The sequence below is a fragment of the Nomascus leucogenys genome, unplaced genomic scaffold, assembly GCF_006542625.1.
Source record: "Nomascus leucogenys isolate Asia unplaced genomic scaffold, Asia_NLE_v1 000683F_127431_qpd_obj, whole genome shotgun sequence".
Lineage (NCBI taxonomy): Eukaryota > Metazoa > Chordata > Mammalia > Primates > Hylobatidae > Nomascus > Nomascus leucogenys.
In genome coordinates, this window is record NW_022096908.1 from 104,044 (window position 1) to 120,322 (window position 16,279).

At 45.9% G+C, this 16,279-nt stretch overlaps 1 protein-coding gene across 1 annotated transcript; it reads right to left on the reverse strand.

Annotated features, from left to right (window-relative positions):
- Positions 1 to 773: 773 nt before the first annotated feature.
- LOC115834089 (mucin-5AC-like) lies at positions 774 to 15,324 on the reverse strand (the record flags this gene model as incomplete). Its single annotated transcript, XM_030808862.1, has 4 exons — positions 15,232 to 15,324; positions 11,914 to 12,025; positions 1,154 to 1,297; positions 774 to 1,105 (listed from the first exon to the last, which is right to left on the reverse strand). Coding segments are annotated over exons 1-4 (681 nt in total), but the record flags the coding sequence as incomplete, so codon positions are not given.
- Positions 15,325 to 16,279: the final 955 nt, after the last annotated feature.

A 16,279-nucleotide genomic window follows, 5' to 3' on the forward strand; every position in this document is an offset into this window, starting at 1 on the left:
CCTGTGGATGCTGAGGAAGCGCTGGTGACAGGAAGAGAGGTGGTGTGACCTGTGGATGCTGAGGACGTGTCAGTGACAGGAAGAGGGGTGGTGTGACCTTTGGATGCTGAGGAAGCATCAGTGACAGGAAGAGAGGTGATGTGACCTGTGGATGCTGAGGACGTGTCAGTGACAGGAAGAGGGGTGGTGTGACCTGTGGATGCTGAGGACGTGTCAGTGACAGGAAGAGGGGTGGTGTGACCTGTGGATGTTGAGGAAGTGCTGGTGACAGGAGGAGAGGTGGTGTGACCTGTGGATGCTGAGGACGTGTCAGTGACAGGAAGAGGGGTGGTGTGACCTTTGGATGCTGAGGAAGCATCAGTGACAGGAAGAGAGGTGATGTGACCTGTGGATGCTGAGGAAGCGTCAGTGACAGGAAGAGAGGTGATGTGACCTGTGGATGCTGAGGACGTGTCAGTGACAGGAAGAGGGGTGGTGTGACCTGTGGATGCTGAGGAAGTACTGGTGACAGGAAGAGGGGTGATGTGACCTGTGGATGCTGAGGACGTGTCAGTGACAGGAAGAGGGGTGGTGTGACCTGTGGATGCTGAGGACGTGTCAGTGACAGGAAGAGGGGTGGTGTGACCTGTGGATGTTGAGGAAGTGCTGATGACAGGAAGAGAGGTGGTGTGACCTGTGGATGCTGAGGAAGTGTCACTGACAGGAAGAGGGGTGGTGTGACCTGTGGATGCTGAGGAAGTGCTGGTGACAGGAAGAGGGGTGATGTGACCTGTGGATGCTGAGGACGTGTCAGTGACAGGAAGAGGGGTGGTGTGACCTGTGGATGCTGAGGAAGCATCAGTGACAGGAAGAGAGGTGATGTGACCTGTGGATGCTGAGGAAGCGTCAGTGACAGGAAGAGAGGTGATGTGACCTGTGGATGCTGAGGACGTGTCAGTGACAGGAAGAGGGGTGGTGTGACCTGTGGATGCTGAGGACGTGTCAGTGACAGGAAGAGGGGTGGTGTGACCTGTGGATGTTGAGGAAGTGCTGGTGACAGGAGGAGAGGTGGTGTGACCTGTGGATGCTGAGGACGTGTCAGTGACAGGAAGAGGGGTGGTGTGACCTGTGGATGTTGAGGAAGTGCTGATGACAGGAAGAGAGGTGGTGTGACCTGTGGATGCTGAGGAAGTGTCACTGACAGGAAGAGGGGTGGTGTGACCTGTGGATGCTGAGGAAGTGCTGGTGACAGGAAGAGGGGTGGTGTGACCTGTGGATGCTGAGGAAGCGCTGGTGACAGGAAGAGAGGTGGTGTGACCTGTGGATGCTGAGGACGTGTCAGTGGCAGGAAGAGAACTGGTGTGACCTGTGGATGCTGAGGACGTGTCAGTGACAGGAAGAGAGGTGGTGTGACCTGTGGATGCTGAGGAAGTGCTGGTGACAGGAGGAGAGGTGGTGTGACCTGTGGATGCTGAGGACGTGTCAGTGACAGGAGGAGAGGTGGTGTGACCTGTGGATGCTGAGGAAGTGCTGGTGACAGGAAGAGAGATGGTGTGACCTGTGGATGCAAAAGAAATTATTATCAGAGAAAACAGGCAACCTGTGAAATGAGAAAATTTTTGCAATCTAACCATCTGACAGAAGTCTAATATCCCCAATTTACAAGGAAGTTAAATTTACAAGAAAAAAATAAACAACCCCATCAGAAAGCGGGCGAAGGATATGAACAGACACTTATCAAAAGAAGACATTTATGCCACCAACCAACATGCAAAAAAGCTCATCATCATGGATCATTAGGGAAATGCAAATCAAAACCACAATGGGATATCATCTCCCGCCAGTCAGAATGGCAATTATTAAAAAGTCAAGAAACAGCAGATGCTGGCAAGGCTGTGGTGAAATAGGAACGGTTTTACACTCTTGGTGGGAATGTAAATCAGTTCAACCATTGTGGAAGACAGTGTGGTGATTCCTCAAGGATCTAGAACCAGAAATACCATTTGACCCAGCAATCCCATTACTGGGTATATGCCCAAAGGAATATAAATCATTCTGTTATAAGGATACATGCACATGTATCTTTACTGCAGCACTATTCACAATAGTAAAGACATGAAACCAACCCAAATGTCCATCAGTGATAGACTGGATAAAGAAAATGTGGTACATATACAGCACAGAATACTATGCAGCCATAAAAAAGGAATGGGATCATGTCCTTTGCAGGTACATGGATGAAGCTGAAAGCCATCATCCTCAACAAAGTAACAGAGGAACAGAAAACCAAACACTGCATGTTCTCACTCAGAAGTTGGAGTGGAACAATGAGAACACATGGACCCAGGGAGGGGAACAACACACACCAGCGCCTGTCAGGGGCGGGACAAGGGGAGGAAGAGCGTCAGGATAAATAGCTAATGTATGCAGGTGATGGGTTGACAGGTGCAGTAAACCACCATGGCACATATATACCTGTGTAACAAACCTGCACGTTCTGCACATGCATCCCGAAACTTAAAGTAAAAAAATGAAAAGAAATAAAAAGAAAAAAATGAAAAATTAATATATCACAATTGTACATATTTGAGGGATAAAAAAATAATAAGAGATGGGACCAGGCATAGTAGCCCCACCTGCAATCCCAGCACTTTGGGAGGCCGAGATGAGTGGATCACTTGAGGTCAGGAGTGCAAGACCAGCCCAGGCAACATGGCAAAACCCCATCTCTACTAGAAAAAAAAAAAATACAGAAATGGCTGGGCATGGTGGTGGGTTCCTGTAATCCCAGCTACTCAAAAGGCTGAGGCAGGAGAATTGCTTGAACCCAGGAGGTGGAGGTTGCAGTGAGCAGAGATCATGCCACTGCACTGCAGCCTGGGCGACAGAGCAAGATTCTGTCTCAAAAAAAAAAAAAAAAAGAGAGAGAGAGAGAGAGATAGGGGTGCAGGATTCCCACAGAGGAAGGCCCCTGATAGGCACTGCTTCAATCGTCTAGAAAAAGCACAGTCGCAGGAATATAGCCAATGGTCTTCTCCAGCTCCCGCCTATCTTCCTTGTGAGGGGGAAGGTGAGGTTAGACTAGAATGGTGAATGAACTGTGTTAAACTCCATGGGAAAAGGGAATCAGTACCTCTGCTATAAGCTGGGTTAACTCTCTCAACTTGAATTATAGCATTATCTTTCTTAAAAATAAGTTAAATTTCTACTTTTCTTTTTCGTTATTAACATTTGTCCCAATCTAGTAAAAAACCCAAGGGTAAATGCATATACTCTTGCCCTGGTCACAGACTACCATGAAGCTAATATTATTGATCATAACCACTTTAAAAAAGAAAATTATTTCCCAGGCAGAGGCCAGGCATGGTGGCTCATGTCTGTAATCCCAGCATTTTGGGAGGCCAAGGTGGGAGGATCACTTGAGGCCAGGAGTTTGAGACCAGCCTGGGCAACATAGCGAGACCCTGTGTCTTAAAAAATAAAAATAAAAAATAAATAAATATTAAATAAATAAAGAAAAATAGTTCCCAGGCAGAATGTTTAAATATTGGCTTTTTTTGTTTACAATATTTCATAGCACCTACACTAGCCACATACCATCTTCTTGAATATTACCTTAGTCTCTGAACTAAGAAGAAACCAAGAAAACCTGCCTTTTCTTTTTTCTTTTAGAAACTGACTCTTTTGGGTTTTCATTAGTTCCCTAGCTGTTCTCAAACTTCTTTCTTTTTCCTTTTTAAACATATATATATATATATATATATATATATATATATATATAGAGAGAGAGAGAGAGAGAGAGAGAGAGAGAGAGGGTCTTCTGCCACCCAGGCTGAAGTTCAGCAGTGTAATTGGCCTTCTGAGTAGCTGGGACTACAGGCACACACAATCATGCCTGGGTAATTTTTTTATTTTTGTAAAGGTGGAATCTTGCTATGTTGCCTAGGCTGGTGTCGAACTCCTGGCCTCAAGCGATCCTCCTGCTTCAGCCTCTCAAAGTACCGGGATTAAATGTGTGAGCCACCGCTCCCACCCTTTTTTTTAACCTCAGTGCTCCTAGATAGTTGGCAAGATGATATTCAGAGAGACAAAGTCTCAGGGAAGAATTTAGGTTCAAGTACACTTTCTGGAATTGACTAATTCCGCCACTTTCTCTTCTTAAGACAGCAATTTAGACTCTCAAGTGAATGATAATGGTTATGAACCAGCTCTAATTGTTAAAAAAGTGACTCACTTGCAAGCTTCTGCACTTCATTAATAGTAACTGCTTACTAGTGACACACTTGTAAACTGACGTGGACAAAGGCACGGACTGAACTGCAGAGCCCTCTGGGAGGTCGCTGGGCCCCTGGCTTAATCCAAAATGACTCCACTTCAACTTTAAATGGAAACTTCCTTTAGTTGGAATTATGATGACATTTGTTGATAGGACTCTAAACTCGATGCCTGCTTTCTCCTAGAGAAAATTTGCAAAACTTGGGTTTCTCCGAGTAAGGTTTAAATTTAAAAACATTCTCTATGCAGTTATTTTTAACCTTATTTCATTTCCCTGAGAACATAATTAAGAGCATTTGTCTATCATCAGGCTTTGAGTAAACAGACAGGAGCTATCTAGGGGCCAAACTTTCTGAATGTGTAAATTCTTGGCAATTAACATCTTTTCAGAGCCTGAATCACCTCTGCTCAAATCAGTATCAGCAGCAGAAGTTTGATGACAGCACCGTCCTTTTTTTTAAAATAAAGATTTTTGTAGTTCTTTATAAAAGTGGCACAGCTCCGTTTCAGCGATATGGAAGAAGAGATAAGCCTCTAATAGCAAAACCAGCCGATGCCAGATAAATGCATGTTATAAATATAATAAGTGTTTTCTAATGCAGAGGTGAGATGAGAAGAAAGAAAGGGAAGCACTCAGGAGAGAAGAAGTTAACAACTAAGATGGTGAGTCAATGCCCTTGGAAATGTGCTGACTGAAAGGATGAAAAAGGAAACGAAGCAAGACCTTCGGTCACGACACTGAACTGAGTTTCCCTGCAAAAAGCTGGAACCTGAATGGTATTGCCTAGGTTTTCTTCTAGGGTTTTTATGGTTTTAGGTCTAACATGTAAGTCTTTAATCCATCTTGAATTAATTTTTGTACAAGGTGTAAGGAAAGGATCCAGTTTCAGCTTTCTACATATGGCTAGCCAGTTTTCCCAGCACCATTTATTAAATAGGGAATCCTTTTCCCATTGCTTGTTTTTGTCAGGTGTGTCAAAGATCAGATAGTTGTAGATATGCGGCATCATTTCTGAGGGCTCTGTTCTGATCCATTGATCTATGTCTCTGTTGTGGTACCAGTACCATGCTGTTTTGGTTACTGTAGCCTTGTAGTATAGTTTGAAGTCAGGTAGCGTGATGCCTCCAGCTTTGTTCTTTTGGCTGAGGATTGACTTGGCGATGCGGGCTCTTTTTTGGTTCCATATGAACTTTAAAGTAGTTTTTTCCAATTCTGTGAAGAAAGTCGTTGGTAGCTTGATGGGGATGGCATTGAATCTATAAATTATCTTGGGCAGTATGGCCATTTTCACGATATTGATTCTTCCAACCCATGAGCATGGAATGTTCTTCCATTTGTTTGTATCCTCTTTTATTTCACTGAGCAGTGGTTTGTAGTTCTCCTTGAAGAGGTCCTTCATGTCCCTTGTAAGTTGGATTCCTAGGTATTTTATTCTCTTTGAAGCAGTTGTGAATGGGAGTTCACTCATGATTTGGCTCTCTGTTTGTCTGTGATTGGTGTACAAGAACGCTTGTGATTTTTGTACATTGATTTTGTATCCTGAGACTTTGCTGAAGTTGCTTATCAGCTTAAGGAGATTTTGGGCTGAGACAATGGGATTTTTTAGATATACAATCATATCATCTGCAAACAGGGACAATTTGACTTCCTCTTTTCCTAATTGAATACCCCTTATTTCCTTCTCCTGCCTGATTGCCCTGGCCAGAACTTCCATTTGACCCAGCCATCCCATTACTGGGTATATACCCAAAGGACTATAAATCATGCTGCTATAAAGACACATGCACACGTATGTTTATTGCGGCACTATTCACAATAGCAAAGACTTGGAACCAACCCAAATGTCCAACAACGACAGACTGGATTAAGAAAATACGGCACATATACACCATGGAATACTATGCAGCCATAAAAAATGATGAGTTCATGTCCTTTGTAGGGACATGGATGAAACTGGAAACCATCATTCTCAGTAAACTATCTCAAGGACAAAAAACCAAACACCGCATGTTCTCATTCATAGGTGGGAATTGAACAATGAGAACACATGGACACAGGAAGGGGAACATCACACTCCAGGGACTGTTGTGGGATGGGGAGAGGGGGGAGGGCAGCATTGAGAGATATACCTAATGCTAAATGACAAGTTAATGGGTGCAGCACACCAACATGGCACATGGATACATAGGTAACAAACCTGCACATTGTGCACATGTACCCTAAAACTTAAAGTACAATAATAATAATAATAATAAAGAAAAAAGATATCATCTATTTTATCTGCTATTTTGATTAATAAAACAGATACTGCATTAAGGAAAAAAAAAGCTGGAACCGCCAGCAAAAAAAGTGGACTAGAAAGATCAGGAAGAAAAAAGAAAAAGGAAGCAGAATGAAGGATATAGTAACAGACCAGAACTCGCTATAGAAACAATTAAAGACGGAATAAATGAAGCCAAAGATTAGTTTTTTGAAAATAAAACAAACACCTGGCAAGAGAAAGAAAGTGGGAGGAGTGGGAGGAGGGAGACAGAGAGAGACACAAAAGACACAGATACCAAGATTATTAGAAACAAAAAAGGGTACATAACTTCAGAAAAAAAAATTTAAGAGACAGTGCTTTGATGAATTTATACCAAAAAATATGAAAACTTAGATAAATTGGATATACTGTCCTTAAAAATATAATTTATCAAAAATGAATTAAGAAAAAAAGAAAACCTGGCGATAAACTATTTTATTTATTTAATTTTATTTATTTATTTTTTTGAAACAGAGTCTTGCTTTGTCACCCAGGCTGGAGTGCAATGGCATGATCTCTGCTCATTGCAACCTCCACCTCCCAGGTTCAAGATTCTCCTGCCTCAGCCTCCCGAGTAGCTGGGATTACAGGTGCGTGCCACCAGGCCCGGCTAACTTTTGTATTTTTAGTAGAGACTGGGTTTCACCATGTCATCCTGGCTGGTCTCAAACTCCTGACCTCAGGTGACCTACCCACCTCGGCATCCCGAAGTGCTGGGATTACAGGCATGAGCCACCTCGCCCGGCTGCTATAAACTATTTTAAATTGAATCAGCAGTTTAAAAAATATAATCTAGGCCGGGCACGGTGGCTCACGCCTGTAATCCCAGCACTTTGGGAGGCCGAGGCAGACAGATCACAAGGTCAGGAGATTGAGACCATCCTGGATAACACGGTGAAAAAAAAAATTAGCTGGGCATGGTGGCAGGCACCTGTAGTCCCAGCTACTCTGGAGGCTGAGGCAGGAGAATGGCGTGAACCTGGGAGGCAGAGGTTGCAGTGAGCCGAGATCGTGCCATTGCCCTCCAGCCTGGGTGACAAGGTGAGACTCCATCTCAAAAAAAAAAAATACGTATATATAATCTATCCACCCCACAAAAAATGTAGGCTAAGATGATTTTACAGGCAAATCAGACATTCAAGGAATAGGTAATTTAAATTTTATACAAACTTATTCAGAGTTTGGAACAGGAGGAAATGATCTAATACTAATTTTATAAGGTTGGAAACCAAACATAGGATAAGAAAGACAAACTATAGATTAATAAGTCCCAGTAATAGTAGTTGGAAGCATAGTAGCAAGCCAAAGTAGAATTTTTAAAAAGTGCATCATGGCCAGGCGCAGTGGCTCATGCCTGTAACCCCAACACTTTGGCAGGCCGAGGCGGGCGGAGCACTTGAGGCCGGGAGTTCCAGACCAGCCTGGCCAACCTAGAGAAACCCCGTCTCTGGTAAAAGTACAAAAAATTTGTATTTTTTTGGATTACAGGTGTGTGCTGGGCGTGGTGGCACACACCTGTAATCCCAGCTACTCAGGAGGCTGAGGCACGAGAATTGCTTGAACCTAGGAGGCAGAGATTGCAGTGAACCGAGATTGTGCCACTGCACTCCAGCCTGGGCGACAGAGCAGGACTCTATCTTAAATAAATAAATAAATAAATAAAAATTTAAAAAGTACATTATGATCAAGCTGAGTTTAAATCAGAAATGCAAGATAAAGACAATGCTTTCTTAATGTAAATCACCATGTGAACAGAACGGAGGGGAAACACGATCACCACAGCAGATACAGGAAAATTATTTGATAAAAGTCAACACTTACTCCTGTTAAAACTCCTAGCAAACTAAAAAGACACGTTAACTCTTTTAACCTGATAAACAATGTCAATTATAACCCCGTGTAAACATTATACTTAAAACACTGGAAACATTTCTGTAAAATCAGGAATAAAACCAAGATGCCAACAATCACTGCATCTAATCAGCATTAGGTTGGAGGTTTTAGCTGCTGAAATAAGATGAGAAAAATAAACAAAAGGTATGAGAGTAGAGAAATGTTATTTTGGGTATGGAAGGGATGAAACAAGCCTATGGTTATTTGCAGATAACATAATCGTTTACATAGAAACTTCCCAAACATATAAATTATTACAAAGTTCTACATCCATAATCAAAATTTTAAAAATAATTGCATTCCAGCTCGGCATGTGGTTCACGCCTGTAATCCCAGTGCTTTGAGAGGCTGAGGCAGGAGGAACACTTGAGGCCAGGAGTTCGAGACCAGCCTGGGCAACATAGCAAGATCCTGTCTCTACAGAAATAAAAAATAAAAAAATAAAAAATTAGCTGGGCATGGTAGCACTCCTATATATCAGTGAAACAGAAAATATTTTTAAGACTATAGTGTTTATGATAGTGACCAAAAAAAGTACGTAAAAATAAATCTAACAAAAGATGTGCTTAATCTTTATGGGCAAAATTGTACAACTGCATTGAAATATGCCAAAGAAAACACACATACTGGTTACGTGCATTTGGGAACATTGAGATAGTTGAAAGATCAAAACCCATAATCTTGCTACCAGACAATGCTTCCTTCCAGGATGTTTTTATGCTTTAAAAAATATACAGTTTAGGCCGGGCGTGGTGGCTCACACCTGTAATCCCAGCACTTTGTGAGGCTGAGGTGCGCGGATCATGAGGTCAGGAGATTGAGACCATCCTGGCTAACACGGTGAAACCCCATCTCTACTAAAAATACAAAAAAATTAGCCGGGCATGGTGGCGGGTGCCTGTAGTCCCAGCTACTCAGGAGGCTGAGGCAGGAGAATGGCATGAACCCAGGAGGCAGAGCTTGCAGTGAGCCAAGATCGCACCACTGCACTCCAGCCTGGGTGACAGAGTGAGACTCTGTCTCCAAAAAAAAAATTAAAAATTAAAAAAATACATATATAGTGTAACTTATTCAGTATATGTAATTTTATATCCTGCCTTTTTAGCCATACCTGATATGAGCATTTCTTCAAGATACTAGCTTCATAAACATAGCCTGAGAAGAGGCACATCTTTTATGTCTTGGATGGCAGTTCCTTGCTTCCCTCTTTTGGAGTCCTACAAGAGCTGGCTCAGGGGGACTGGGAGTGCTCAGCTCCACAGTAAAATCTAGGGTGCTGTATAAAAACTCCCTGCTGAGCTCTGGTGGCCTCCTTCCTAACAAAGCCACTCCCCCAACTGGAAGCATTGTTACCCTTCCCATTTTCCGTTAAACAGGAGCAGGTCTCTCTCCTGGACCATATCCTGCTGTGTGTCCACCGTACCCACCTCTCTGTGTGATGAGAGCTTGGGGGTCATGTGGACTCCACTGCTCCCTGCTCGCAATTTCTCCTTAATATGTCTTACTTTATGCCCATTCTGTGTTGCTAGTATGTATGTGCGACACTGTGTGTGTGTGTGTGTGTCCCTTCCCTTATGGAACACTGGACATAGCCTTTAAACATTTTTTTTTTCCAGATGGAGTTTCGCTCTTCTTGCCTAGGCTGGAGTGCAACGGCACGATTTTGGCCCACTGCAACCTCCGCCTCGGTGATTCTCCTGCCTCAGCTTCCCAAGTAGCTGGGATTACAGGCATGTGCCACCACGCCAGGCTAATTTTTTGTATATTTAGTAGAGACTGGGTTTCACCATGTTGGCCAGGCTGGTCTCAAACTCTTGACCTCAGGTGATCCACTCACCTCGGCCTCCCAAAGTACTGGGATTACAGGCGTGAGCCTCCGCGCCCAGCCTAAACACTAAATAATAAGCCATCATAGAGAAAGCTCATATTGTTAACTTACTGTTGGACAATCAGGATATTTCCAATGTATTGCTTATTTTAAATAAAGCGCTGATGACTATCTTCGTGATAACGTTTTGTTTACATTATTTCAGCTCACCTCCTTAACATAAATTTCTATCAGTGGAATTACTGATTAATGCTGTTATAAAATTTTTCATGTTATTAATACAGACTGCCAAATTTCTTTGCAGAAAGCTTGTGCCAATTTACAGACCTGTTGGCAGTGTGCAAGAGCGTGCCTGTTTCCCCATATCCCTGGCCTGTGAACAAAGGGGCATGATCCAGGACAGGCCTCATCCCTCACCTGCTGCTCTTTGCTTCACAGCATCGACTGAAAATCGGCCGGGTGCAGTGCCTCACACCTGTAATCCCAGCACTTTGGGAGGTCGAGGCAGGTGGATCATTTGAGGTCAGGAGTTCAAGACCAGCCTGGCCAACATGATGAAACCCCATCTCTACTAAAAATACAAAAATTACCCAGGCAATGGGTGCACCTGTAATCCCAGCTACTCAGGAGGCTGAGGCAGGAGAATCGCTTGAACCTGGGAGGTGGAGGTTGCAGTGAGCCGAGATCATGCCACTGCACTCCAGCCTGGGCAACAGAGCGGGACTCCATCTCAAAAAAAAAAAAAAAAAAAAAAAAGTCTTGCTAAACAGGGCTGTGTCCTGGTAGTCCTCCTTTTAAATCTTTATTTAGAGAACTTGCTCATCTTGAGCCGAGTTGATTAGAGTTTCCTGCTGCCACAAATAGGAGGGCAAGTGAGTCACTGTATGTGGAGGACATAGTTTTATTGTCTAGGGGAGAAGGCGCTGTCAAAATCTCTCAATCTGTTGGGCTTGTGAGGAGGAAGAGATTAGCATTCATTACGACAAAACTAGTTATTGCATTTGTCTTTCACCATCATTTAAACAATACATCTGAAGCCACTCCTGCAATAGATTGATTATTCAGCTATTTAGGAAAACAGTTTTCAGATAACTCAATCTACTAAGCTTGAGTAGGTTATTCATAGGTAAGAAATCCTGTGTTCAAGTATGACCTATCTTTAAAAAAAAGAAAAAAGAAAGAAGTCCTAGTGGATGGAGAGACTATGGAGAATGATTTTTGGTAAGAAAATGGTGCTCAGCTGGGCATGGTAGCTCATGCCTAAAATCCCAGCACGGACAGGTGGAGGCAGGAGGATAGCTTGAGGCCAGGAGTTTGAGACCAGCCTGGGCAATAGAGCAAGACCCCTTCTCTGAAAAAAAAAAAAAAAAAAAAAAAGTGGTTCTCAAAAGGCAGGGTGCATCAACATTTTAACACACACCCAGAGTGATTCTGATATAGGTGGTCTGTGGACCACGTTAAGAAACACTACCCTTAAAATAAAATGATAGTATCCACTATTAACAATGTTCGTAAGCTAAAAGCATCTTGCTGAAGTTGTAAGGCAGAGAAATTTGAAGCCTTGATCAAGTTTTATCCTAAAAAATATTCATAGCCTTGTTCTTGCTGCTCAAATGTTGGCCAGAATGAACTGACCTTGACTCTCACCAGGATGCAAGTCAGGCCCTTCAGGTTCCATCAGATTGTCAGACAACTGAAACTTATTCTTCTCACTCTGGCCAAACGCATAAACTTGCGGAGCAGAGAGCTGGGAGATTTGAGCGTAAAGAGTTGATACTGGAGAGAAACAGGTTTCTCCTCTCTCTTCTCTCCCTGTGACACTCCATTTTCTACTTCACTGAAAGGACCAAAGCCGTGCCCTTCATCTCCTTCAATGCCCAGAGCCTTCTCCGCACCCTCCCCAGGGCCCTGTGGCTCCCTCCTGCCCGGATGGCTCACTGCTCTGCCTCTCTGTCTCCGACGCTCTTTCTGCCTTTCTCCTTCCCTTTTGCCTGTGAGCACGTTTAGGTGTCTCTTGGCCTAAAACAAGTCTCTCATCCGTCTGTGTCCTCCTCATCCCTGTCTTTTGTTTTGCCCTCCAGCACCGTGAAAGCGGGGCTTCCCCTGCCGCCTCTTCTTTACCAAGCGCTGCTCGCTCTGCCCCCACCTCAGTCACTTTACTCAAGCCATTTTCCTCAGAGCTACCAGAATCTCCTTCCCAACCGCAAAAACGATTTTCTCCAGTCCCTACGTGTCTCGTCAATTCAGCCCCATCCATTTATTCATTCATGAATCTGACAGATGTGTATTGTGCGCCCACCTCCCCGTGCTCTCCCTGGCCAGCGGCCCCGTGCCACCACCCAGCTTCGCCCTCATTGAAGCTGACGGGTCCTGCTCCACTGTCCACGTTCCCGGGCCCTCCACTCCACTCCCCTTGCCACCTCTCTCCCCCGCTCCGCGCCCAGATGACACGTCTCCAGCCGTTTCCCTCTCCTGCTGCCCCTCCCTCTCTGGCCACCCTGCATCTACTCTTACGCCTTACAAATCTGTGCTTCTCCCTGACTTCCCACCCATATGCTGGCCTCACCCTCCCAGGGATTTCCTGCCTAGCTCATGCAATGCAATGGGTCCAGGTCAATCTTTCCTTCCAAGCTTTCTTCCTTCTTCCTGTTCATTCTAACAACGGTCCCCCAGACATCCATCCCAGAAAGCTCTGGGTCCTCTGGATTTCTTTCTCTTCCTTGTCCCCAGGGTCCTAGTCAGTACAAGTTGCTCTTCCTCCCAAGTGTTTACCCCATCGCGTCCCCTTGTTTGCTTTGCCACAGCCTCCCTGTCACTCTGACTACTGCGGCAGCCTCCTCACTGCCCCTGCTGACTCCGGTTCCACACCCCTGCTCTCAGCCTCCATCACACCCCTGTGGGTTGATCCTCAGCTCTGAGGGCCAGGAGGGAGGGTTGCTGCTGCTGTCTCCTTAGCGCGAGTTGCTTTGGAAAATGGCCTGCCCTGCCTGCCCTGGAAGGTGTCTAGTAGGTCCTGGGGTCAGAGACTGGTGACTGGCATTGGTCCTGGGTGTCTGCATAGGTCCTGGGGGCGTGGGTCTAGTGGTCAGAGACTGGTGACTGGCATTGTCATTGTGACACGGATGCCAGAAACCAGAATCCTCAGAGGGAGGCCACTGGGCAAGAACGACCTTCCTCTGGTTGGGACTGAGAAAAGATACTTCCAGCGCATCTGTGTGCATGGCAGGACAGCTTCTATAATAAGAAATGGCCACACCAAGGGATTTCTCGTTTCTGCGGGAGACATTGTCTTTGGTTTTGTAGCTGGCAGCTTAACTTCAAAATGCATTTTAAACATGTTTTCCCCTTTCCCTTGGGTTTCCAAGTATAACCTTGAGGCAACTGCAAAGGCCGTTTTCCTCAGCGTAAAAATAGACTCCACGCTCCTCCCTTATCTCACGATCTGTATACACTCCCTCCTTCTTCTCACCGTCTGTATACGCTCCCTCCCTTTTCTCACCGTCTGTACACACTCCCTCCCTTTTCTCGCCATCTGTATACACTCCCTCCCTTTTCTCACCATCTGTATACACTCCCTTCCATTTATCTCACCGTCTGTATACACTCCCTTCCATTTCTCTGTGTGCGAGGATCGAATTATGTGTCTTCCTAAAAGTTTCAGGGGCTAAAACCTTGAAAGAGACAAACCACATCTGGAAATCCAGCTGCAAAATCCCAGAAATTACTTCAAGACAGCTCTTGTTAAAATAATGTCAGCCCGAGGTCCAGACGGACTGGGACCCAAAAGAGCCACCAGAACAAGACACACCGACACAGGACTCAGCCCGATTCTCGTGTGCCTTCCTTATCAAGGCTTTCCCCTCTGAAAATCAAAGCAGTTGCTTTTTTTTTTTTTTTTTTTTTTGAGACGGAGTCTCGCTCTGTCGCCCAGGCTGGAGCGCAGTGGCGCAATCTCGGCTCACTGCAAGCTCTGCCTCCCAGGTTCACGCCATTCTCCTGCCTCAGCCTCTCCGAGTAGCTGTGACTACAGGTGCCCGCCACCACGCCTGGCTAATTTTTTGTATTTTTAGTAGAGACGGGGTTTCACCGTGGTCTCGATCTCCTGACCTCGTGATCCGCCCACCTTGGCCTCCCAAAGTGCTGGGATTACAGGCGTGAGCCACTGCGCCCGGCCAAAGCAGCTACTTTAAGTAGAAATCTGGCTGCTTCCCCTTCACTAGTTTGGTTAATAAATTCACTTTCTTCCTACCAGACCTTATGAATTAAACTCGGTAAGCAGCGAGAGCCTCTGCATCTGCGTTGGGTCGAGTTACTGAGGGTCAGCTGACTTGTGATGAACACACCAGGGAGGTGGGACTTCTTTTTTACTTCTCTCGTAGGCACATTATGACTCTATGAATAATACAAATGTTCACAGCTCATGTTCATGTGGGGCTTTATAGCTTATCTTGTTAATAGCAGCCCCATTTCACAGGTGGGGAAATCGAGATTCAGCGGCCCCATTTCACAGGCGGGGAAATCGAGATTCGAAGAGACCGAGCGATATTATATGCCTTGGAAGTAGCAGGGCTGGGGGCTCGGGGTAAGAGCCATTGCTTGGAAGCTGCAAGCTGCTCAGCTCTGGGACTGCCACCGAGTGGATGGAGAGCTGAGGCAAAGATGGAGAAATGGTCACTGACCTGCCCCAAATTCTTGGACTGCCACATGCAGAGGGCTCTGAGCCTGAGGCTGAGCCAGGCACATTCTCGGGGTGGACGCTGTGACACTGGGGTGTTTTTGCAATGTTCCTGGTGTCTCTTTTCTGGGATGATGTTAGAGTGAGTGTGAAGGCTGTTGACCCCTTAAGGTGACAAGATCACTGTGAGAAGACACATGTGTGTCATTGAGTAAAATGGATAGTTTTTAAGACATTCTGTCAGAGGAGGAGGCTCCATCCAGGGAGGAGGAGGGCACTGGCGTTGGCACTGAGGTAGAGACGTTCCCCACATCTGAGTCCTCGAAGCCTCTGTCAAACCTCTGCCATCGTGTCAGCCAGAGATCTCCCATCAAGGTAGTTCTTTTCTCTCCTTGAACCATGTCAGGTGGGAGACAGCCCGCAGCTGTTAGGGCTCCAGGGATGTGAAGGCTGAGTGGCAGTAGGCATCGTTTTCCCCAGGTGGCCCCTCTGCTGACTCCACAGGTGTGCCGAGGTGACAGGTGTGCTGTTGGCTCTGGAGAAGGAGTGGCAGCAGCATGAGTGACGATGGCGGAAGACAGGTTCCAAGAAGGGTGAAGCCAATCCCTGAAGAAACACAAAGCCTGCGGCTTTCTAGTGCTGTGGGTTGAGGCTTATTCCTAGCATCTGGTCTGTTTGTCTTGGGTTTTTCCTGGAACTGGAGGTGAGGAACCCGTAAGCCATATGGCCACAGTGTTTCTCTTTCCTGGAGCGGAATTACTTCCTGACGGGTGGGGCCCCTTGCCAGGCTGCCTCGGGCAGGGCAGTGTGAGCCCAAGGGAAGTGCCCAACGGTAAGGATGGCCTTGAGCAGAACATTCACCCCCACACAGGCAGCAGGCGGCCTGGAAGGCGCGCAGACGCAGAACCCCGGCCCGGAAGGCCGCGGCCGACGCAGAACCCCGGCCCGGAAGGCGCGCAGACGCTGAACCCCGGCCCGGAAGGCGCGCAGACGCAGAACCCCGGCCCGGAAGGCGCGCAGATGCTGAACCCCGGCCCCACCGCCTTTGACGGGGAGCTAATGCTATTTGTGTATCAGCCCCAGAATCGACTGTGACCAGCGTTGTGTCCACTGGGTATTTTCCCTAGGATTCAAGATGAGGAAAGACACTAACTCAAGATGCCCTTGGAATAACTGACCTCTTGTGATCTCCAGCGCCTGAAACGAGACCTGGCATACAGCAATGCCTTCATAAACATCTGTGGAATACAGGAGCTCCTGCGTCCCAGGCCCTGTGGCCTTTGTTGCCTTCAGCCGAGGCTGGAGAGAGGGCGACGTTGCCTGTTT